The sequence below is a fragment of the Pelobates fuscus genome, chromosome 8 (assembly GCF_036172605.1).
Source record: "Pelobates fuscus isolate aPelFus1 chromosome 8, aPelFus1.pri, whole genome shotgun sequence".
Taxonomy (NCBI): Eukaryota; Metazoa; Chordata; class Amphibia; order Anura; family Pelobatidae; genus Pelobates; species Pelobates fuscus.
Genome location: NC_086324.1, coordinates 42,384,103 through 42,410,895, shown reverse-complemented (window position 1 = coordinate 42,410,895; position 26,793 = coordinate 42,384,103). Strand labels below are relative to the sequence as shown.

The window sequence follows — 26,793 nt, the reverse complement described above, 5'->3', positions numbered from 1 at the left end:
AATCCTTGCCCTTATCTATTTTCAATAGTTTCGATATAATTTTGAAACAGTTCCGTATTAATCAGGTATTGCAATATGTAACTAAATATATATATTTTACTATATATATATATATATTCACCAGATACAAGTTATGGGGATCTTCAGAAAGTATGCTGGAAAATGTACACAAGTAAAGTTAATCAACATTTAATAGTTGTTTTTATATTTTATGCTTAAATTGTGTTTAATACATAAAGTTTTTTCTCAACGTTTTCATCCTTGGTCATGGAATTGCCAAATCCTCGCCCAGAATATATAATTTACATGACTCAAAATTTAAGCATACTGGAAATTTTAAATTGTGGGTATGTCTGCATTTGATAGACCTTGCCCCAAACCCTGTTCTCTCTGGATCTTTCCAACATAGATTATATTAATATCATCAGGGTTATTCACTAAAATGAGAATTTAAAGGTACACTAGTCACCAACCACCGTTACCTTAATGAAGCCGTTTTGGTGGAATAATCACGCCCCTGCAGTCTCACTGCTCAATTCTCTGCCATTTAGGAGTTAAATCGCTTTATTTATGCAGCCCTAGCCACACCACCTTGCGTGTGACTTACACAGCCTTCCTAAACCACTTCCTGTAAAGAATCATCTAATGTTTATACTTACTATATTGCAAATTCTTTTTAATTAAAAAAAGTCTTATATTCTGGTCTGTAATTAACTTGCTAGACTCTACAGTAGCCTCCTGTATGTAATTAAAGTTCAATTTACAGAGCAGGAGATACAAACTTTTAAAGTAAGTTACATCTAATTGAATGAAACTATTTTTTTCATGCAGGCTGTGTCAGTCACAGCCAGGGAAGGTGTGACTAGGGCTGCATGAACAGAAACAAAAGTGATTTTGGTCAAAAATGGCAGACTATTAAGCAGTGAAACTTCAGAGGCATGATCTATACACAAAAACTGCTTCATTAAGCTAAAGTAGTTTTTGTGGCTATAGTGTCCCTTTAAGGTTACATTGCTGAAAAGAGACATGTGTCCATCAAGTTCAGCCTTCCTCACATGTTTTTGCTGTTGATCCCAAAGAAGGCAAAAAACCTAGTCTGAAGCGCTTCCAATTTTGCAACAAACTAGGAAAAAAATCCTTCTTGACCCCAAAATGGCAGTCAGATGTCTCCTTGGTCAAGCAGCTATTACCCCACTAATTAAAAATTATATCCCTGTATGTTATGTTTTTGGAAGTATTTATCAAATTGCTGTTTAAACATCTGTATGGACTCTGATAAAACCACCTCTTTAGGCAGAGAATTTCATATCCTTCTAGTTCTTGTTGTAAAAAAAACCTTTTCTTTGACTTAGATGAAATCTTCTTTCTTCCAGCCTACATGCGTGACCTCGAGTCCTATGTATAGCCCTGTTTATGAATAGATTTCCAGATAAAGGTCTGTACTGGCCCCCGAATATACTTGTATAATGCTATCATATCGCCGCCGAGGTGCCGTTTTTCCAAAATAAAGAAATTTAACTTTTTTAACCTTTCTTCATAAAAAAAATGCTCCATTCCTTTTATCAATTTTGTAGCTTGTCTTTACACTTTTTCTAGTGCCATGATATCCTTTCTTTTATATTTATTACCCAACGGTACATACTGACAAGTGTACCTTTCTAATATTTGTTGGAAGAGTTTCCATTTATCCTCAGTGTTTTTTTCACTAAGGAGTTTATACCAGTCAATATGTTATAGAGCTTCCCTAATCTTATTGATATTGACTTTTCTAAATTATACGTTTTATTATTGTTATGGGCAAATGCCCAAATGCCGCGGTTACAGTATACCCCACGTGTTTTTGAATTTTTTAATTGTGATCACTATTTCCCAAATGCTCCCCTACTTGAATGTTGGTCAAAAGATCAACATTGTTTGTTATAACGAGATCCAGACAAGCATCCTTTCTAGTAAGTGTTTGTACCATTTGTGACATGAAGGTGTCATTTAACACATTCAAAAACCTGATTCCCTTTGCTGAAGTACTAGTCCCTCTATCCCAATTTATGTCCGGGAAATTAAAATCTCCAATGATGAACGTGTTATCCCGATTTGCAGCTTTCCCAATTTGCTCTAACAGCAGTTCTTCCTCATTAATATTTACATAAGGTGGTTTATAACATATCCCAACCAATAATTGATTTCCCTTCTTTTACCCCAAGCAGATATCTACCCATAAAGCTTCCACATTTTCCTCGTCACACTCCACATGCCTAAGATTTGACTTTAACTCATGGTTGACATAAAAACATACCTCACCAACCTTCTTGTTTTTCCTATCCTTCCTAAACATCGTGTACCCATTTAAGCTACCTGCCCAGTCATATGTCTCATTCTGCCATTTTTCTGTTATGCCTATTATATCATATTGTTTAGTGAGTGCTATTGCCTCTAGTTCCCCCATTTGGTTATATAGGCTCCTTGCATTAGTAAGCATACATTTAATATTATCATGAGTCATTTGTACTTTTTGTTAATCTTTATCAATATTACATACCTCCTCTGTTTTGAGCGTTCCCCTCCCCCCTTATACTGAGCTATAGCCCATCTCCTTTATATTCTATCTCCATTTTCTAGATTGCTATGACACTCCCCCACTATTACTAGCTTAAAATCTCCTCCAAGACTTCAGCCATGCATTGACCTCTATAATCTCCTGCTGCCTTTCTGCTGTAGCGCATGGCACAGATAATATTTCGGAACATATTACCTTGGAGGTCCTTTTCTTTAGCTTACTTCTTAGTTCCCTGAACTCATTCTTTAAGACCTTCCATTTTCCTCTGACTTTGTCATTGGTACCAATATGGACCATGACAGCTGGGTCATCCCCATCCCCTCCCAATATTAAGGTGAATTTTAAATTTACGATTGAAATAGCCAAACTGGACAAAGTCAGCAATGCTTTTCAGTTTGACTACTCTGGTCTTAAATTTGAAAATCACTTTGAATTCTCACTTCAGTAAATAACCCCTTTATGTTTGTATAGTTCTTGATGTGATACATATGTTCTTCATTGCAATTCCTTTATATTTCCAGGTGTTTCTTACTATTCTTTCAAATCCGAAAAATTATGCTGACTGTCCAAGAGTAGTTCTTGAAGATGTAAGAAGTCATGTGGAAAAGATGAAGTGTAAAATTTTGGACTTACAAGGGCTCGTATCAGGAAGAACTATCCTACCCCTGCCCACATTTATTGAACGAATGGAAGAGAATAAGTATGTGTCAATCATTGTTACACTTTAATTAGACACATTTCAGCCAACTGTAAAAGTAAATTCATAAACATTTTTTCTTCCCCATGTTTTCCTTCTTTCAGTGTGTCTCTCAATGAAAGACTTACTCTTCATTCGATAGAAACGTTGGTAATCCAATGGACTCATCAAATTAGTGATGTTTTAAAGCGTGACTCGGCACAAAAGATTTTACAGGGTGAATATCCGGGACCTTCAGCTGAACTCGAATTTTGGTTTAGGCAAAAAGAAAATCTCCTTGGCATTTATGATCAGGTAATCTGCAGGATTGGCAACATATCCAAAAAGTGTAGCAGTTACAAAATTGGTATGTGGTTTTACTTTAGACATTACTATATGATTTGTTGAATATTTAAAGCTGCTCTGTCACCAAAATAAACAATATTTAATCTGCTTCTATATTGCTTCCTGTGTCTAAACCTCTTTTTCTGTTTTTTTCCTGAGTTTTCTAATTTTCATAATATATATATATATATATAGCAAAGAAAGGACTATTTTTCCTTATGTAAAGCAGTCAAGTTGACACAATCTGACATTTGCTGGTGCCTAAACAAGGTTCTGCTTCAGTGGCCAATCAAATTTACCCATTCCTAAAGTAAATCCCACAGAAGGGCAAGGAATAGACATCATCGTCACAGGGGAACACAATGTCTGCACATGTATATCGAGATGCAAAAAGATCAAGGACAAAACGATAATAACTATAAATAAAGTTAAGTGGCATGGAAGGAAATGTAATCATTAAAGAAACACTATAGTCAGCAGGAACACTTCTTTTTGAGAAATTGCAATTCTTACATCGCTGGGTTAAGCCACTAGAGGTGCTTGTGTAGCAAACAGGAAACTCCACTTTAAAGCATTGATTCATGCATGCGCATTAGTTCCCCAATGCTTCTCTATAAGCCTTTAATTGGATCAAATGAGGGGAAGCCCTGCCTCCTCTGTAATGGCGCCTGAAGAGCAAAGGTGAGCATTGAGAGAGACACAGCACAGGAAGCAAGTTAAGTAAAAAAAGGGTTTTTAACTCTTTCTATATACGAAATGGTCAACACCTCATACTACTAGGGACAGGAACACTATAATGTTATCCAATTTGTATTCCGAATGTTATAGTGTTCCTTTAAGTACTGGAGGAATAAAGAAAAGAATACCAAAGGAAAAAACAAATCACAGCAGGGCCCACTTTAAACATAACATTGATGTGCATATTTAGCAGGTAACCATCTTAAATATTCTTTCACATTATTTTTTCTCTTTTTCTTAGTTGCAAAGACCAGATGTCCAGAAAGTGATCAATATATTGCACTCAAAGAGGAGCAGCTATTATGACAGTTTTGTGGAGTTGATATCCGGAGTGGAAGAAGGTATCTATATATTACCATCAACCTAGGTATTGAGACTATACAACTGTTTGGGACCCATACATCAGACCTGAGACAATAGGCAGATCTCAGGAAGGTATAGGGTGGGAGGCTTTTTCTTACAGAATAATCTGTGGCAAAACTACCACAAGTTCCAGTATGCCCATCGATTGGCCCTCAAACTTTGGGCCCCCGTGATGGCAATCTCTGATCGGGTGTTGCGGCCCTTTAACAGTGTGACCGGGCCCCTGTCCGGCCAGCAGTGCTGGGAAAAGTTCCTGTAGCAAGAGCCACCTGGGGAGGAAGAGAGGAGGCACAAAGAGGCAGGGTTAAGCATGCTCTAATCCAAGACTCCCATCAGCCTCAGCCAGATCCACTGGACCTCAGGAAGCCACCCTGCTGCACCTAAAGGTTATGGGACCAAGAGGGTGGCTAAAATATGAAATTACAACTCCTAGTGTGCATGTGTATCTATCTGTCAGTCAGAGGCGTAACTAAAAACTACAGGGCCCCGGTGTGAAAATTGCCCTGGGCCCCCCCCATGTTCCTTCCCTTCCGCCCCCCTCGCCCCTCCATTTGAATAATATAACACATACAGACTCAAAGAATGACACACATACAGATACACAAAATGACACTTGTACAGATACAAACACAGACCCACACACAGAATGACACGCAGACAGATACCAACAGTGACACACATACAGATACATAGGGCACACACTGACACACCTGCAGACAAACAGATACACATACAGACACACATGCAGACAAACAGATACCCATACAGACATACAGATACACATATGCAGACAAGCAGATACACATACAGACCAACAAATACAAAGATACACATACATATAGACACACACACACCCATATAGACAGATACACATATAGACACGAATGAAGATACACAGACACACTTAATGACAAACATTCAGATACAGAGAATGACACATATTAACTGTGACACACATACAGATACAACAGGGCACACAGTGACACACATGCAAACAGATACCCATACAGACAAACAGATACACAGACAAATATATACATGCAGACACAAATGCAGAAAAAGATACATAGACAAAGAGATATACACACAGACCGATACACACATTCAGACACAAAGATATAGAGATACAGACATTCTCACTCTCACACACACACACACACACACATAAATTTTCACACACAAACACATAGACATACACACAGTTATTTGTGTTTGTGGGAGTGTATTTGTGGCATTATGTGTGTGTGTGTGTATGTGTATTTTGTGGCAGTTTGTGTGTGTCTGGCAGTGTATGTTTATATGTGCATACATCTGAACATTATTAAACCAACATTACACACACACACACCCATACAGTCTATATATGCCAACACTACATACAAATACATCACTACAATTAAATGACAACACCTAACCCAAACATCATCTGCATTTAAACACCAACACAAGATACAAATACAGTGCTGCATCTAAATGCAAAAACAGCATACATACACAAAATGCATTCAAAGTCAAGGCTACACACAAATACACATCTACATTCACACATTCAATACAAAAACATGGTAAAATTCAAACACACAGACACTGCTAAAACATACAGCCCTCCAAGGATGGGCAAATAGTAGAGAGGGTCCTAAAAACTCCTTCCACCAGGGCCTTCCCTGTATTACTTCTGCAGACGCATATAAAATTAACTGAGACTGGACATTACTGAGCCCTAACGAAATCTTTTGGAGTAAAGCAGAAATGGATATAGTGAAGTCAAAAGAAAAAAAAATAATTAATGATAGAGAGGTAAAAATCTTTTTTTTAACACAATAAATATATATATTTGACTATTCACTTGGTTTTTTTTATGTTACATTTGCGTGATGCCTACTTTTTGTATTTATCTTATCATCTTGAATAAAAGCTTTATACAAAAAAGGAGACACTGGGATAGGGAGAAGTTTTTAAAATACATACCAGTAGAATATTTTAAACTAGAACAAAGAATCTCCTGAATTGCAGCCCTGTAGTACATTATATGTAACGTTCGAGATCTGGTGCATCTGTACTGAAACACTATAGCATGGTAAAACTGTTATAATAGTAGTCTTCACTTTAATTGTGTAACTTTCACTTCTCTGGAAATGACACAGTTGAACGAAACATTGAGCATAATCTATAAATTGTGTTCACCTTCTTACTGAGATTATTATTATTACTGGTATTTATATAGCGCCAGCATATTCTGTAGCGCTTTATAATATTATCAAAGGGTGAGAATTAATAATAAATGAGACAATAACAAAACTTGCAGGAACAATAGGTTAAAGAGGGCCCTGCTCTAACGAGCTTACAGTCTATAGGAGGTGGGGTATAAAACACAGGACAGGACAGGAGGTAGCAATCAAACAAGGTGGAGTGAAGCAGAGCTGGAGGAGAGAGTAGAGTGCTGCCCTTCAGGAGAGAGCAAGAGACAGGTATGTGAGGTAGAGGTTACTCTGGGAGTCCAAAAGCTTTCCTAAAGAGGTGGGTTTTGAGGCACTTTTTAAATGATTGAAGACTATGGGAGAGCTTGATGGTCGTAGGCACGCTTTTCCAAAAGAAAGGAGCCACCCGCGAGAAGTCCTGCAAGCGTGAGTTGGCTGTACGGGTGCGAGCAGCAGACAGGAGAAGGTCATGGGCAGAGCGGAGAGACCGAGAAGGGGCATACCTGTGGATCAGTGAAGAGATATAGGATGGGCTAGAATTGGTCAGTGCTTTATAGGTGTGAATTAGTACCTTGAATTGACTCCTATAGGATAGAGGAAGCCAATGTAAGGACTGACAGAGGGGAGAGGTGTGAGAGGAGCAACAGGAGAGGAAAATCAGTCCAGCTGCAGCATTCATTACAGACTGTAGCATAGGCAGATGTTCTGTTAAATTCATATTAAAAATGCAGGAAATTACATCACATTCTAGTTCTACCCAGGCTCAACCAGGGCACATGTTTTCACACTAATATATACATTTTAAAACAAGGGATAAGTAAATATAAAAGGACAAATCCAAGTGACCGATCCCCTTTAACACTTATCCAGAAGATACATTGCTGATTGGGTATTAGAAACAAGTTGGAGTGAGTACACAGAAAATTAGGATAGCAGTAACGGATATGTAGATGGTCAGGAACAGATAGGATCATGGACACTATGACCGCTTCCAGGGAGCTCAAAAATAGGAGCTACCACTAGATCAGGAACCTCATGTTGTGACACCTTATGAGAGGAAGGGGTTGGGTATAAAGGATGCTAAAACGTGATTCAGTGTCAGAAGATCGTTACACTCTGTATGTGAAGAACTTAATCAGTGTAGCAAAAAAACAGTGGTGGAATCACCAAACAATGGACAGGCAGAAGCTGTTTAAAACCACGCATGGTGTGATTTTGCGTTTCTGGCTTAGAGACCTGTGTAGCTGTATAGAATGATTAGCAATAAAATGACATGAACGAACAATCTGAAGACTTCTGTAAAGTTCTATTTGTTTAACGTAAATATCTTAATCGTACGATTTGCTCTTATATATTGAAAAATGATTTAGAATGTTTCCTTCTTTGAATGATTGCAGCTCTTTCAGAAGCTTTGGATATAGAATTGTATCTCCGACCTTTAAAATGCTACATTGCCCATTTGGAGGAATCCAACTTTGCAGACGTGGAAAGTCTATACAGTGCGGTATTCCACACCATATGCCTTATCTGGACAAATTCCAAGTACTACTGCTTTCCAGAGAGGATAATTGTTCTGCTGCAAGAACTCTGCAATCTTCTCATTGATCGGGTAAGTGTAAAGAAATACATTTCCATGGAACTGGCTAATATATGCCAACTTCTAATCTAGAGCAACAAGGACAAACCATGACCATGCAGGTTTCCACACGGCCAATGTCTGCCATCTTTGTAACTACTCATGAAGTCTCCGAGGATGCTTCATTAATGATGCTTTGTCCCGAATTAAAACTTTGTTTATATAACTTTAGAATGCATCACACTGAGCTCAGTTATGCAGGAATAAATATTTAGTGACCAATCTAGTTTTGTGAGAGATAATGTTGTGTAAACCACACACTGAATACTGGTGGATTTAGATATTCTAAGTACTTCTTATAATCGGTAAAATCTTCACATGCACAGTGAACGTTCCCGGGCCACTCATAAAAAATGCAAGGGAAAAAGGAATAGTGGGGTATTAAATATAGAAGAATATATTCAAAATACTTCAAATGGTGTAATACTACACTATTCATCCAGTAGGTGGCGCTGCAGGAAGTTCATGGGTTTCAGTAGAACGGACAGTTTACCACTGTTGTCTCTGTGGTTAAAGGTGCACTACACTACAGGCAGAAACCGATCTATTCGTTTTAATGCATTGAACAAGTAATGCATTGAAATATGAAAAAAAAAAAAGAAAAAGAAAACCAACCTATTCAAAATAATACAATATTTAAAATTCTTTCTTTTGTGCAAATCCCCACACATTACATCATGAGCTTTGAGATTGGTCTGTCAGGAACCTCTAATACTGGTCTATGGCATCTGAACTAATCGATATGTATTGGATAGAACTGCAACGGCATTCCAGACCAGGCACTCCTGGGGTGAAATCTCTTTGCAGAAAATTTAAATGTGAAAGTCATTAGTCTCTAATAGTATGTAGGGTGGGTTTGACTAGCAGATTCTGAAATTTGAGTTGCCATATAAGTCCATTAATGAAGTATTGCAATTTCTTGTAATAAGTGTGATTGGACTAACAGAAATTTGCATGACAAGCTTTTGGGACAAGCTTTTTCCTCCGTTGATCGATTCTAAATTTTAGAATGCTGTAAAATGAATGAATACAGAGAGGAACTTGTAGATGATATGTGATATGTTTATCACTATTGCTTATATATGTATTACTCTGTATTTTTATTATGATAGATTATCTGTTCCTTTTTGCTTTATTGTTTTTATTGTACTCTGAGTGTCTATCCTTGCACATGGATCTAAGCTACTGACAGATTGGTGGATATGTTATACATCGTTGACGCTTGATACCCCTGGTCTGGTCTACAATATAATAATATGCTGATTTATTTTGCACTATTGGAAGTAGTGTATGAGAAGATATATGCAGTAATATGCTATTTAGCTATTTACTTTTCTTCCATGGATAGATATATATATATATATATATATATATATATATATATTCTACATCCATTCTTTTTTTCTCATGTATTAGAGGGCACCAAATGTCAGACCTATTTCATATTCAATAATCCAACAACAATTAAAGGGACACTATAATCACCAAAACAACGTTAGCTTAAAGAAGCTATATTGGTGTATAGATCATGTACCTGAAGTCTCACTGCTCAGTTCTCTGCCATTTAGGAGTTAAATCACTAAATCACTTTGTTTACACTTTGGCCCTTGTCACACCTATATGCCTATAGTATCCCTTTAAATTTGTATTAAGTTTTGATTTTTTTTTTTTTTTAGTTTATTTTTTTTAAAGTTCAGCCCCTATATTTTTATGTACGTTACAGTTTTGTCCTTCTCAAAGCTCTGGCTTATAAACATGATCAAGTTTAGTATCTTTAAATTACTATAAAATTATTATTTTTTTGCAGGCAATAAACTTCTTAATTCCGGAGGAGATATTTAAAATGGAGTTGGAAGAAGGGTTGGAAAGAGTGCAGCAAACAATCCAAACATTTAAATCTTTCAAAAAGACGTTCTCAATATACAAAGATAAAATATCCACCAGTTCTACAAACTTGGAGAATGTGAAAATGTGGGACTTCCCATCCAACCTGGTATTCTATAGGTTTGATAGTATCCTGGAACGATTACTTTACATAGAGGTAAGAAAGGTCTGGGCCATTAATGATTGTTATAACAACATCTGCTAATTATTTAATACTCTGTATTTTTTTTTTTTTATAAAAGTTTAAAATAACGCAAAACCATTTGGTTCCACAGTTTGCAAAACTGGCCCAAAATGAGCTTCAGCCTGAGTGAGCATTAAAGTTATGGACCTGGGTTGGTAAAATCCGGCCTATGTCTTCAAAATCTGAACTAATTCCCCTATAGTTTTCCTTTAAAGGGACACTATAGGCACCGAGACCACTTCATCTCATTGAAGTGGTCTGAGTGTACCGTTCCTGTCCCCATTGGTCCTCCAATGTAAAAGCAGTTTTTGAGAAACTACAATGTTCACATGGCATTAAGCACTGCCACTAGCGGTGCTTCCTGGAGTTTCACAGAGTTTGACTCTGCTCTGCATGAGGACATCAAGCATAAAAAAAAAAAACCCAGAGGAAAGTATCGAGGCAGTGGGGGAGAGGTAGGGGGCTGAGGAATATGTTAGTGTTAGGAATACATTTTTGTATACCTAACACTATAGTGTTCCTTTAACCCCTTAAGGACACATGACATGTGTGACATGTCATGATTCCCTTTTATTCCAGAAGTTTGGTCCTTAAGGGGTTAAGCAAATAAAGCACAGTTTCTTAAAGGAACACTCCAAGCGACATCTTGTGACAGGCGTGCCCTGACAACTCACCCAATATAAGTAGTCAAACCATGTGCTAATGATTTGACAATTTACTTGGGGTATGTTCCTACTGCATGTTTGCAAATGTAAGATAAGCTGTAAGACCTATTAAAATCCACAAATTTCTGTTTTCTTCTTGTTTCCATTGTAATGCATCATAATTAACACTAACTGACCCTTGATGTCTGTGTGACAAGTAACTAGGACTATTCCCTAAACCACAAATTGTTGGGAATTGCAAATTTTTAGGCAAAAAGTAGAATACAATTATTCCACTCAATTATATTAACCTGGCTATATAATATTCTGAATTTTGTATTCGGCTTTAAACTGTCTGCAATTGACAATTTATTAATATACCCTTACGTCTTCCTAGTTTCTTAATAACTTTTTCATTAGTTACAAAAATACTTATGAAAGCTTCCCTACCCCAAACAGTTCATTCACATTTTAAGCAAATATTGTGATAGTGTGTTTATATTTAGGATCAACCCAAAACAGGGTTTAAAATCATGGCTCAGGTTTAACCAATGATACCTTAGATGATATTACCAATGATATAACTGTTAATTTTTTAAACTTTTTGTGCACATATAACTGTATAATAAAAGATTCTATGAATCCCTTGCTTGAGTTAATAGTTATTAACTTTGTTATCGGGAAGCTATCGCTAAACCCCAGGTTGACACTGTGCATCTCTTGCATATTCATATACAAGCTTTCACACACATTGAATATTCATTTATGAAAATGGAAGCATTTCTAACTGTGCTAATGATGCTTAGCATATCTATTAAGCCTACAACATCAGTTAGAAATGAAAAAGCACCAGGACACTTTAGTAATTATTGCTGCAAGCGTGGCTGATTTTACGGCTGCGTACGTTGTGTGGCATTGGTGGTATAGTAGTATGTCCAGGTGAATGTCTGAACATAGGTTAGGTGGATTGATTTCATAAAAGTAAAGAATCCGTGCTTTAAATGCCTCCGTAAGGAGCAATGTCATACATATGCTCCAGATAAGTCTAGATTAGAGAAAAATAGAAAACATACAACATTCCTATATTAAATATCATAAACCCAAATGACCTTAAGGCTCCGTTTCTTAAAGGAACACTCCAAGCGACATCGTGCCCTGACACTCACCCAATATATGTAGTCAAACCATGTGCTAATTATTTGACAATTTACTTGGGGTCCACTAAACGCCAGTCACCACCTCTTTGCTGTATGCAGGCATTATGACCATGTACATATATTATCGTCACCTTCTTTTGGTAATTTTAGGAAGCTGCCTGACCTTAACTATCATCTGGTTTCTCGGAAATACACATAAGCAAGGTATTTAACCATTTTTAGTTATCTATTTTTAATACACCTACTGTATGTGACAAAATAGTATATCTATCTGAAAAATGTCAAGATAAATAAACATAAAACATTTTACCCGTCGTAGTATTAATTTAAACAATGAGCAAATACATTTAGGTAAGCATCCACTCTTTCAAATTAATATATTATGCTTTTTTTTCCCAAAAGATCTTATTAAAGATGTGGTTACATTTTCAGGGTAGTGCCTGAAATAAACCAGGTGCATAATTTTATGCTAATGCTACAGAGTACAGTTTGGATTGGTATATGTAACAGAATAAAAGAAAACAAGTAAAATACAAAAAAAAAAATTGCTAAAACTGTGCGTAATATTCACAGACTGACTTCTATATCGATCTGAGAAAGATGTTGCAAGATTCTGTTGTAGGAAAAATGTAATGACAGTGTCCTATGAATTGTTTTTTTTTATCTGGTTCTAACAATGATATATATGCTTTGTAGTGAGGTAGTATTAAATGTCAGAACATTATAATCTTGTTGAAAATCACTTTATCTCCATAAGCTTCTAACCTTCGAATACGATATCTGGAAGATATTAAACAAATTGATATAATTTTCAATTTTTTTTTAATGTTCTATAGGAGTTATTTACAGCAGCCATCGATTTCTTAAAACTGGAAAAAATTGAAATTGGTGGATTCAGAGGGAAAATTCTTAGTGAAGAGGTCCATATCATGAGCGAAGAATCAAATGAAATATGGCGTGCTCTCCAAGAAAGCAAATATGATCCTCTTGACTATACTGACACGGTAATAATTTCTGCACTAAGACTTAGGTGACAGAATTATTATAATCTTTTCTCAGCCTGTTTATTGGAATTCAGCAGATAAACAAATTGCAATTAAGCACTGGGTAGACATTTGCTGAAGTGTTTTATGTGTTTGGAGCTTGTCATTATAATTTTTCAATTTATGAAAGTGCCGATTTCAATAGGAAATAAATGGGTAGCTCATTTATAAGTCCATGCCACAACACCTCCTTGGTTGTCAATCAGAGCAGGAAGTGGTAGGTGCTCTACGGTAAAGCGAGCCAGTCTTTACTGTCCTTGGCTGTGCGTGCGCGGTCTGCTCATGGCAAGGACTTGTCCAGCCAGCTGTAGTACAGCTTTCAATGTCTGTCAACGAAAATAATTTGTGTGTGTGTGTGTTTATAACTTGATCATAGAGGCATTTCAATGAGAAGACGCTGATTTGTCAGTATGCTGGCATAGGCTGTAAGTTGCTTGCAACAGCTACAGACACCAGATCTGGCTAATTTTTTTTCCCCATATACTACAAAAGAAAAACAGGCAAATCAAAATATAAGTGGCGGTTTTAATATTACCTCCCAAGATTGGCAATCCCTCTCTTCTATAACTATCCAATATAAAATAGTATATTTAATGTACTTTATTAATTATTTCAGTGTGCCACATTAAAATTCTTTGTAACGTGCCCTCCACTTATATTGGCAACCCTGGTAAATATGAGCAAGCAAGGCTGTAAAAAGTTGTCTTTATAGTTTAACCTTTTGATCTTTTGTTTAAAAACACAGAAATAATTTTCTCTCATGGAAATCAAGCAATTGTAAACACAACACAGGTTTATAAAGACAAAACAAAAAAAAAATAGTTTTTAAATACATATGTGGCACAGTTATTTGTGCTCCTATGAATTCATATGAGAGAATTATATTTGAAGTATAGTCCCATTGATATTTCAAATTGTTGTACACCTGGATGACTAGGAAAAAGAAATTGTTCAACCATGACTTTCTGTTTCATGTGGGTATAAATACGAGGTAACACAATCGGCCAAACTACCTTAGTCATTCATCACAATGGGTAACACCAATTAATATAGCTAAAGATTGTGGAGCTTCATAAAATGGGAAGTGGCTATAAGAATATAGCACAAGCATTGAATATGCCCATTTCCAACATCAGAGCAATAATTAAGAAGTTTCAGTTCACTAGAAATGTTATGAATTAACCTGGAAATGTATGTGTGTCTATATTGTCTCATTGCACTTTGAAGAGTACGGTTCGAGTGGCCAAAACATCTCCAAGAATCCCAGCTGAAGAATTGCAGGAGTTAGTTGCATCTTGGTGTCAGAGAGTCTTCAAAACTGCAGTCTGACGTCACCTACATCACCAGAATTTGTTTGTAAGGGTTTCAAGAAAAAATCCTCTACTCTCATTCAAAACCAAAGTCAAACATCTTCAGTTTGTCAAACACTACAATGGAACTTCAAATCGGATTGAGTTCTATGGTGAGATGAAATAAAAATTGAGCTTTTTAGCAATAAACAACAGAAGTGGGTTTGACGCACACAGATAAGTAGTCGTATGAAAAACTACCTTGTGCCCCGGGTTAAATATGTTGGTGTCTCGTTAATGGTATGAGGCTGTTTTTCTGCTAGAGGACTTGGGTATTTTGTTGGGGTACATGGCATCATGGACTCTATCAAATATCAACAGATATTGAATGAACACCTGGCTACCTAGGTCAGAAAGCTTAAAATGAGCCGTGGTTGGATCTTCAAGCAGGGCAATGATCCAAAACATAACAAATTCAACACAAAAAGTGTTTATTGACCACAAAAAAAAGGTCCTACCATGGCCATCCCAGTCCCCATAGAAAATCTGTGGGGTGATCTGAAGAGGAGAGTCCACCAGCATCAACTTTGAAATTTGAAGGATCTAGAGAGATTCTGTACGGAGGAATGGTCTCAGATCTCCTGACATACATTCTCCAACCTCAGCAGGCATTATAGGAGGTGACTCAGTGCTGTTGTCTAATATAAGGGAAGTAGCACAAAGTATTGACAAAAGGGTGCCAATAATTGTGGCACACATATATTTAACAAATATTTTCTTTTCTTGGATAAACCTATGTTGTTTGCAATTGTTTGATATCAATGAGATCTGAGTATTTTTGTGTAGTTTTTGAACAAAAGATCAAAAGGTTAAACAAAAAAGGCATTTTTTTTCACAGCTTTTTTGCTCATATTGACCAAGGGTGCCAACATTTGTGGAGGGCACTGTAGATATTTCATACTACTCATGATATGCCCCTAGCTTTTGAGAGGGCAATTGTCCAGAAAATATTCCCAATTCATTCAATTAATTTAATTACTCTTTTTCCATGTCAGCTAACATTAGCAATAACACACTTAAAAAAAAAAATCATCATATGTGAGATGTTATATATATATATATATATATATATATATATATATATATATATATATATATATTCCAATAGTCATTTACATAATTGCTTAAAAGGACATTATATTCACCAGATCAACTTTAGTTTAATAAAGTAGTTTGGGTGTATAGATCATGTCTTGGAAGTCGCACTGCTCAAATCACTTTTGTGTCTGTCCATTAAGCCCAAGTCACACCTGGCCTGACTGTGACTTACACAGGCTGCATGCAAAAACAATGGTTTATTTTTCAATGAGATGTTAAACTTGCTTTAGATGTATTGATCTACTGCTCTGTAAATTTAACTTTAATCCCATACAGAAGGCTCATGCAAGGTCTTGCATGCTATTACTAGTACAGGAGATAATAAATTATAAATTAACCCCTTAACGCCGTTACGGCGTTCTATGCCATCGCAGCTTTAAAGGGCTCCAAAGCCGTTGCGGCGGCATAGAACGCCGTAACGGCTTGCAGCCCCTGGAGGTCCGGCGTACTCACCTCCGCCGCGATCCTCTTCTGGGGGGCTGCCTGAGAGCCCAGGCAGCCCCCCTCCGGCAAATGAGGCCTCCGGGGGCCATGTGATCGCTCTCAAAGAGCGATCACATGGCCCCCTATAGCTGGCTGTGGATCTGCCAGCAGGGGGACTGTCTAAAATATTAGACAGTCCCCCTGCTGGTAGGTAGTGTAAAAAAAAAAATAATTAACATGTTATAAAATAAATTAAATGCCTTTTTATATATATATAATATATGTGTATATATATTATATATATAATATATATACATATTATATATATGTAACGTCATACGTAATGTATTTTAATATTAATATTAGTATATATACTAGTATTAAAATACACTTAGAATGACGTTACATATATATAATATGTATATAAATTATATATATATATATAATAGATCTACATATATATATTATATATATATACGTATAATTACAATAATAAATAAATAAAATAATTAAATAAATAAATAAAATATTGAAACAAAATGTAAAATAAATTATATATTCATATGTAATTTCATTCTAACTGTATTTTGTTATTAATATATATATATTGGAAACAGAATACACTTAGAATGACATTCTATATATATCTATCTATATATAAAATACAAATAACCGCAAATATATATATAGAGATAAATACATATATTTACATAAAAGATTACATTAGTATACACGTAGAATTTAAATACCTATAAATGCATATATATTAAAATTCTACGTGTATATTTAAGTAATTTTGTAACATAATTATGTAATTTGATTAATAAAAATTTGATTGACATGCCTGACAACACAGGGAGAAAGTGCAGAGAATTTAATTCGCAAGCACTATATTTGACCCTGTAACTCTCCAAGACACCATAAAACCTGTATATAGGGGGTACTGTTTTACTCGGGAGACTTCGCTGAACTCAAATATTAGTGTTTAAAACTGGTAAATTGTATTACAACGATGATATTTTAAGTAAAGGTGACGTTTTTTGCATTTTTTTACAAACAAACGGCACTTTTATGGACTATATTATTGTTGTAATATGTTTTACTGTTTTAAAACACTAATATTTGTGTTTAGTGAAATCTCCCGAGAATAACAGTAACCCCCATGTACAGGTTTTATGGTGTTTTGGAAAGTTAGAGAGTCACATATAAGGCTTGCATTTCATTTTTTTGACATTGAAATTTGCCAGATTAGTTATGTTGCCTTTGAGACCGTATGGTAGCCCAGGAATAAGAATTACCCCCATGATGGCATACCATTTGCAAAAGTAGACAACCCAAGGTATTGCAAATGGGGTATGTCCAGTCATTTTTAGTAGCCACTTAGTCACAAACACTGGCCAAATATTAGTTTTTTGCTTTTTTCACACAAAAACAAATATGAACGCTAACTTTGGCCAGTGTTTGTGACTAAGTGGCTACTAAAAAAGACTAAACATACCCCACGTTCAATACCTTGGGTTGTCTACTTTTTCAAATGGTATGCCATTATGGGGGTAATTTTCATTCCTGGGCTACCACACCGTCTCAAAGGTAACATTACTAATCTGGCAAATTTCAATTTGAAAATGGAACGTTCTATATTTGACCCTGTAACTTTCCAAAACACCATAAAACCTGTTAATGGGGGGTACTGTTGTACTCGTGAGACATCACTGATTACAAATATGTGCATTTTGTTGCAGTAAAACCTAACAGTATTATGACATTTACAGCTAAAATGTGAGGCGGAACTACAAATGTAAAAAAAAAAAAAAAATTCTCACAGTTTTTTTTTTATTTTATTCATAATAAATTGTTTCATATATAAATATTTTATATGAAATTAAAGCCCTATTTCTCCTGAACAAAATGATATATAATAAGTGTGGGTGCATTTAATATGAAAGAGGTGAATTATGGTTGAACAGACATATAGCGCAAATTCCAGTTTTTGTTTACGTTTTGTTTTGATCAGAACGTGTACTATTGACTCCGTCCTGAAGGGGTTAAACAGAATTTGCAACAAAGTAAGTGTAAACATTAGATCTCAATTTGCAGGAAGTGTTTAGTAAGGCTGTGCATGTTAGTTGTAGAGAGGTGTGACTGTACAAACAAAGGAATTTAACTCCTAATAGGCAGAGAATTGAGCAGTTAGGCTACAGGGGCATGATCTATCCACCAAAACTGCTTCATTAAGCTAAAGGTGTTTTGGTGCCTATAGTGTCCCTTTACGTACAAGTTATCGTAAAAAGTTATGTGAAGACTTTTTATTTAATTCATGCAATATAATGTAATGTATAATTGTCATAATAAATGTAAATGTAAAAAGCCATTGAACTATTACACATGGACCAATGTATGTGGAATGTATTCACTAAACATCAAATTATAGTGAATTAAAGTTAGAATGGCAAAATTCAGATTTTCAAATTCAATACTTAAAAATAATTCTCAAACTTGGTTCTAATCACATTTTGGCTATTTTTGCCTAAATTATGTCATTTGGTTTTCAATTTGCTACTGTTTGTAGTTTAGTAAAAATGTCTCTGTGTTGTTGATTTTGTAACCTTTTTTTGTTGTTGTTGTTTATTTTAGGGATTTCTGTCTGATTATATAAAATACAGTCAACAAATAAATGACTTTGACCATCATTTAGGAAGGATCCTAAACTTGGCCTTTGAAGAGTCAAGCAGCCTGGAATCCGCTTTTAAGGTAATGACAATTTTTTGTTGTTGTTGTTGAATATCTTTTTATTTAGATAAGAGAAGTTTGTTAATTTTGTATAGGATATAGCATATCGCAGAGTAGTACTAGACTCGCAGGTCTGTATCAATTAGATGTGAAACTGTGGAACGCGCAGGTTCCAAGAAAATGTGAGTAACATACAAGACTGGCAAGTCTCAATTTTTCTTTTTCTTTCTTTGCAAATCTTTGTTGTTTTTGTGCAGGGAATAATATAGCCGTGCGTGCAGTGTCCCCAACGACACATATTGTCACAAGAGAAAGCATAACATAGATAACCGTACAGTAGGACAGCATTGTGGGCATACTGCACTTTTTTTTAAAAAGAATAAAATTTTTAATTAAAAATCAAATAAATTGAAATCAACAGGTGTATGTCTAGCCACCTAGCTTGCAACAGGAAAATGACGCAATATAACAGCCAAGAAAATAACTCTACATTGTCAGGATTCACTAAACTCTGAATTGTCACAATTTATAAATATTAATTGCAAAATATAAGCAAAAATATCAGATTTTTGAATACAATCTCAAATCCTGCTATAGTTGCAGCTTATCTATTGTAGGTTAAATTGAGCAATTCAAGACTTGATTAACTACAATTCAGTTTGTCTTTCAGTGAGTAAACCCTTTATGTTGGGCAGTTAAGTGTAATGATAATAAATCACTTTTTAAAGAGAGCTGTTAGCTCCAACTCAAAACAATTTAATGGACCCACTCACATTTTAATCCATATTGAAAGGGGATTAATTGATGTTACTTTTGTTTAAGTTTTTTTCATTATCTATGGTACAGTGAAAGGTAGATATCCTTGGATATCCTGCGCTAAACAGTAAAAAGAGTTGAATAGTCCAGCGAAGATGCAGAGGGCATAGTAAGATCCAATGTCAACATAATGAAAGGTGCACGGTAGGTTAAAAAAACAAAAGCTAGACAATTGGTAAAATAAAAAGGTTTACAGCGGGCAAAATTGCTGTCGGGAACAACTTCCTACTGAGTGAAAAACAATTTTAGCTGCATCTGTGTAAGAATACCCCAACGAAAGGACAAAACATTTTAAAATCATCATTAAATTGTAGATAGGACAGTGACTGTCCAGGTGGCATGACTACGATGCCAGGTGTGTTCATAATGAAGGTCCGTCTTCCGTGGATTTCGCATACAGTTGCGTAAAGGTAACTGACCTTTTGCCTGGAGAGGGGTCACTAGAAACAAAATGGAAAAAATGATTGTCTTCTAAATGCAGCAATTGCAATAGAATTATGCGGTAGCACCCACTAATTCTACTGCCAGTCACTTGTGAGAATCATGAACATTTAAAGACACCGTGACCAACAGGTAATCGTTATGTAGTTTGGCCCTATGGTTACATAGTCTGGTTTATAAAGTCCTGCTGATATTACACTTTTAAAGGAAGTAATACATTGCCTTCATTTTTTTGTTTTATTTATTTATTTAATAATTTTTCACTGATCTGTTTCAATGACAGAATTAATTAACAAAGAAAATCCATACCCACAAGAACAGAGCTCCTACGGAGCCAAGCACTATAATTTTAAAGAACGTCCTATCCATATAGATAAACTTCTTGAGTTCTTGGGGGTCTTTTTTTTAAACTAAATATTTGCTGGTGTCCGTTTTAGAGTCAATAAGTGACACTTTAGTGTACATTTTTACGTTTACTGAAACAATGCCAGTATTTAGCTCTGGCGGGGTGTGCAAGGACCAAGGGAGATCAGAAATCATGTGGTCCAAACAAACATTTAGAATATAGACTACACAATACACATACTGTCTAAAACACAAGTTTTCAAACCACCTCTATCAACCTCCACCGAACACCACAAGGACTCTACGAAAAGTTTTATGGAATTCTAGCAATGATACTTTGAGATTATAAACATTCTGTTTTCATATTCTCTCAGCCATGTGAATCCATATATAAAATTTCGAGCAACTGCAAAAGTAGATTCATATCCGTTGACATTTGTAACCCATGCCAATCTTCCCTAACCAACTTAATAGCAGAAACATAAATTGAGAAATGTATGGCCTAGCAATCTAATTGATAAAACAGTGCATATGTAAATAAAAAAAGTAAAGAATACTTAGTTCCAGCAATTGGGGTATCAAGGAAGGTTAATTCGTATATATTTCTTGCAATGTAAAGTCTGTGAATTGTTGCAGGTTTCAGCAGAATAGAGTAAAAAAAAATCTGCATGTGTTGAGCTTCATTCCAAATTGGCTCAAAATCTGAGATTGCCTTAAAGTTAGTTCAACTTACAACAGGGCACTGCTTTCAACCATTTAATGAATAGTGATTTAGTGGGTATGGCTTTGCCCAGTTCTACCCCGTGCTGCATAATTACATTCTTGCTTTGACCGCTTTTTGCTAAAACCCTAAATTGTTGAGTTATTTGCATCTGTATATAAATTTATGTGAATTGTGTCATGTGTTGGTACGTGAATTCTGCAGAAATGGAATGTATAGAAAATGTCTCAAATTAGGGACAGCAGATTCTACCTCGTTCCCTGCTGCTCCCATACAGTGGAAGGAGATGGGGGCTCCCTGTGAAGCCACCCCTCCCCCCCCAATGCAAGGCGTTCTATGGGATCTGTATTTATCTGGTTTTATTTTTTTCCCGGTTTTGGGGAATCTTTTTAAGTTTTATTTGTTTTGGGGGGATCTTTGTAATTTTTTTTTTTTTTTTAAGTGGGAAACAATTAAAGAAATCTCTGACTACAGAACCCCAATAATTGTTTTAATGTATTTAATGGGTTTTTCAATGCTTTGTGTGAGTTTAATTTTCAGGACAGTAGCTTTGAAAAATAGTACATTCAGCTTCAGTGCTGAAATTATGAATTCAGTGCCAGCTAATGAGGTTTAACATGCATAATGGAGGTTTGGCTATGTTGAAAGTCTAAAAATTTAGTACATTTTTACCCCTACAGAGTGGATTCCGTTTGGACTTCTCTTATAGCCATTAAGGGAGCAGCAGGTGTAGAATAGGCTGATGCTTTCTGTCTACAGTCCATTCTTTCTAAGGTTTTTATCGGAGACAAAATAAATGTCTGCAGCTTTAAATCTACATTAACTCCCGCTGTCCGGTGTCATTGAATTGACAGAGTGTTCTTAAATATATCATTGTCAGTATTTTTTGGCTGACGTGTGGAGTTAAATCCACAATTTTTCTTAGTTCTGAATGATCATTTGTTATCCATTGTAATTTGTAGAACCAGTGAAAATACAATAAAACCAGGGTTATTTGATAATATTCTTTACTTGCTATTTTAATTTTTTTTATTTGATATGAGTAGGAAAAATAAAACCTTGTTACAGTGAAACTAAAATACTGCTCCATTTATAAGAAGACAGCAGCACTACAATACATTTAAAAAAGGCACCACTTATATGGTACCATTAGAGTATGTTTTAGGGCAGGGGTGGGCAACCATTGGCACTCCAGATGTTGTGGACTACATCTCCCCTGATGCTTTGCCAGGATTACATCCATAAGAGAATTATGGGAAATGTAGACAATAACATCTGGAGTGCTGAAGGTTGCCTACCCCTTCTTTAAGGTTTAAGGGGGGTTAGAGCTAAAGTTCATGAGCACTAGGAGTATTTAGGGTAAGGGTATTTTTAGGACTTGGGGAAAATTACGATTAAGGGGCTCATAGTATGCTGTAAATTAAAGTTAGAAGGATCATCCCTTCAAGAGTATATGGACAGTAACTCTCATTTGACTAAGCAAGGGTACGGCTCAGGAATGGGATTGTGATAATTGGTTGGAAATAAATGTAAAGATAACATTTTTATTACTATATTTGTATTTATCTTTAATAGGGGCACAAGGCGAGAAAGAGTTAAAGATTGCAACTTTCCTATTAGACTCATAGAAAATGTATATAAGTCCAATTTAAATTTTTCCCGCAGCCTCCTTTTACATTGAAGAGTATAATTTCATTCCTTTCATTCCTTATCACTGCGGTAACCCGAGATGTGCATTGATCACTCAGAACTCTGAGACTATTAAAGTACAGGATGCCATGGAGATAGCCTCTACCCTAACCAAACGGGGTCTCACTCCTGACAGTGGTGAGCAATAACCCTCAATAGTGTCTAGTCGGCTAACTTCCTATGGTCCAGCCATAGTTAAATACCGTCTATACTATTATAGGGAAGAGACAGAGCATGGATTTTGGCAAGTTGTGTGTAATGAGTTTCTCTGTCAGCGGGCACATTGACCTCCTCCGTTCTAGTGCAGCCCTTGAGAGGCCTGGAAAGAATTTAAGAGAACAGTTCTAGGAGAGAGGTCAGTATACCCCATCTCAGCCCTCAACTCCATCTCCTCTTACCCCATCAGTGAGGACTTACTGGGCGACCAAAATGGTTGCATTAATGGCGACACCATGACAGGCCCTTAGGAACTGTGTGGCCGCCAAAGTTAATTGCCTATATCAGCAATAAGTAAAGTTTTATCCACCTTATATTTCTTGCTCTTGCACACCATTAGTAACTGAACACTCTTCCCAAAGTGGAGAAGGAAATATCAGGGTATTGGCCAAATATTTCCAGAGCTTGTTCAAAACTGAGGGAACACATCCTGTCACAATGCTGCTAGCACCGACCACTCAAGAATTGTATTATTATTACAACAGAAATTACATTCCAACCACAGAACATAGCAGGAAGGGATCAACATAAACAACTGGATTTGGGAAAGGACTGAGATATTAGTTATCCTTTTCCATCCACCCATCCATGTATTCAACCATCCATCCATCAATCCATCCAATGTAAACTATTTTGACATAAGTTTGACATATAACTAAGTTTGACATATAACTAAGTTTGACATATTGTTTTTTTTTTACTGTTTAAAAATCTAAATAGATTTTTGAAATGGGGGTGAATAACTTCGGTTTAAATTAATTAGTACAAATAAATTAGAAAGCAATTTGGATTTTGGAAGACACATTGGAATAAAAATTGCAGCCCAACACAGTGATTGTCATAGTTCAGTTTAGCGAGCGATACAAGTGGGACCCCACGACCCGATGTATCAACGCTGAAAGCTTTTTGCAATCTGTTAAATCTCGTTCCTAACAAAAGACGGGAAATTCATAAAAGACTTCAGAATAACTGGCTGCTCATTGACTGCATTTTATCAGCATATTATACTGGCACAATAGTTTAATAACAACCCTAATGTGCCTTCATTTTTTTGCCGGATAAAGAGGCTCTCTGAAAGTGCTTGAAACCTTATCTGCTGCAAGAGTCAAGCCGTTTGTATTGAGCTTTGATGAATCCGCCACAGATTTGAGTAAAGTGCTTAGTTTTATGTTTTATTGAAACTACTGACTGTGTTTGTTCTAAAAGACACAACTATTTGACAGATATTGGGGCTGCCAGAACATCTTCAAACTCTGCCCATGAAAATAAATATTTGAAGAGCTATCACAACGTGCATTACTACTTGTTTTAACATAACATTACATAGAATTGTGCGTCTTCCTGTTTTAATCCAGCTTACTAATAAAGGATTCAGGTAAAATAAACTGCAAAGAGTTTTATCAATAAAACTGTTATGCAAGGCCTACAACAAGGTTAAGAGGCCTGGACTATTAAGAGGCCTGGTCCTGCACCAAGCTCAGTTAGATAACAAAAAAAACCCAATAGAGTTTTGATCTATGTTAAGTTTAATATATTGGTACGTACCTTTTTTAACTTCAATAATTCAATGACGTATGCACTCTACTGTATACTAGGGGGTGCCATAAGTGTGTCCTTATCTGTGGGCAGTGACCGTGATTTCATTTCTAGCTATGATTAGCTGAAAAGACAACTGGCCAATCAGAATGCAGCTTTAAATTCAGATAGATCTCCTATGTCTCAATTTACCTTAAAAAGATGCAGGTGTTTTCTTCCAGAAATAACGGTTAAAAGTAAAATCCAATAACTTTTATATACATTTTCGGATATGCATTTTTCATATATATGTTTTTTTCATATATAATAATTTACATTACGTTTTAATTTTTCCATGCTTTATTTTTACTGTGCATGGTATAACAGACAACAATGAAAAGTTGTAGATGTAACATGAGATGTCAGGAATACTGTACTTTAAAAAAAAAAAAAAAAGAAAATAGGAAAAGACTATTCTAGTAGGTTAGATAGAGAGACAGGCAAATACCACCGGGTGGTCAGACTTAACTTTTGCAGATGATTAATTAGGGCAAAACAACAGAATTAGTCAAAATAAATCATGACTTATATCCAAGCATGCAGTGGAGTGGTCACTGTACAAAATAATAGAATGTCCTACTAACTTTTCCAGCTATGCATCCCCAATAGTATCAATTGATACATGATTTATAAACAAATCATTTAAAGGGACATGCATTACTTTGAGACAGCTGTCTAATCCAAAAGCTTTAGCTTTCAATGAGACAGTTGCCTCTCACTGCAGGCTGAAAAAGCAGGCAAATATGATTTTTCAGATATACCTGCTTCTTCTTTGTTACGCTTGCCACACTCATTCCAGGATCTAACCAATCAGTGTCCTATCCCTAGGAATGCTGTAAAAGTGCTTTGTGCATGCCTGACAGAGTCACACACGTGCAGTTGGAAGATCTCCTCACCCTACGACATGCTGACATTGGGAAAAGAGAGATTCTGACCAGTCTGAGCATGCATCGCAGGCTTCCGTGTTGAGATTATTTCTTCCTGTTGAGTTAGTCAGCACAGGGAAAATGAAGAGCTTGCTGATGCTACGCAACTATGTCCCATTTCTTTCATTAGTGGACTAGTCTGGATTGGATTAATGGTTGGGTATGGGTGGGAGGGTAGAGGAGTAGGCTTAAAAAAACTACCCTAGCTGAGAGCTGTGCCCAACCATGCAATCTGGCCAAGCTTACAGTAAGTTTATAAATGTTCATTACAAACTTTTTAAAGTTTTCCTTGCTTCATTTTCATTTGTATTGCTTGTTTACTGTCAGGATTACACGTTGATCCAGCACATAGAACTGTGTCACACCTAGGACTAAGGATAACGTATAACCGGACCTTAGAATGGCCGGACTTAACGTATCCAAGAATAGTCAAAATACTTGCAGAGGTCAGGAACACAGAATCAGACTCAATGATGAGGGAAAGCCAAAAGTCAAGGATACCAGAAATCAGGGAAGTCAAAACTAAGGTAAAGTCAAATACCAGAAAATCAAGATCAGGAACGCACTCTTTGATTACCATCATGATGAAACCACGACAGGGCAGTGAGCAAAAGGAGAATTGGGTTTAAATACTCCTCCTGTGGATCCGATTGGCCGTAACCGGCCTTTGACCCCAAAAGCAATTACCAGGTTTCCATGTGCATGATTGCTGCTCAGCACAAACCTTCCTGTGGATCTGATTAGCTGTAACCAGCCTTTGACCCCAAAAGCAATTACTAGGGTTTCCATGTGCATGATTGCTGCTCGGCACAACTTTTCCTGTTAGGACGGTAATGTTGCTCGGCACAGCTCTTCCTGTCAGGACGGTAAATGCCATTAACTACATTTTTATGTGCGGATGAATGCGTGACGGTTTACAATGTTTGCTTGCTGGTTTAAGAAAAAGGTGATGCATGTTTAGGCAAACGGGAGAGGGCACGGATACTGATTTAATTATATTGCTTTATTACATATCCTGTTGTATCTTGCATGATGACCTTGC

The 26,793-nt window shown here is 36.1% G+C and overlaps 1 protein-coding gene across 1 annotated transcript in view; it reads left to right on the top strand.

The window, feature by feature from the left end:
- Positions 1 to 26,793, top strand: part of LOC134571235 (dynein axonemal heavy chain 11-like) — a 260,314-nt gene that overhangs the window by 163 nt on the left and 233,358 nt on the right. Inside the window, exons 2-8 of the mRNA XM_063429407.1 lie at positions 3,076 to 3,254; positions 3,356 to 3,545; positions 4,555 to 4,654; positions 8,272 to 8,483; positions 10,318 to 10,551; positions 13,216 to 13,383; positions 18,927 to 19,043. Of these exons, the coding sequence (XP_063285477.1) occupies positions 3,076 to 3,254; positions 3,356 to 3,545; positions 4,555 to 4,654; positions 8,272 to 8,483; positions 10,318 to 10,551; positions 13,216 to 13,383; positions 18,927 to 19,043 (1,200 nt within the window). The remainder of the gene's footprint in view (positions 1 to 3,075; positions 3,255 to 3,355; positions 3,546 to 4,554; positions 4,655 to 8,271; positions 8,484 to 10,317; positions 10,552 to 13,215; positions 13,384 to 18,926; positions 19,044 to 26,793) is intronic.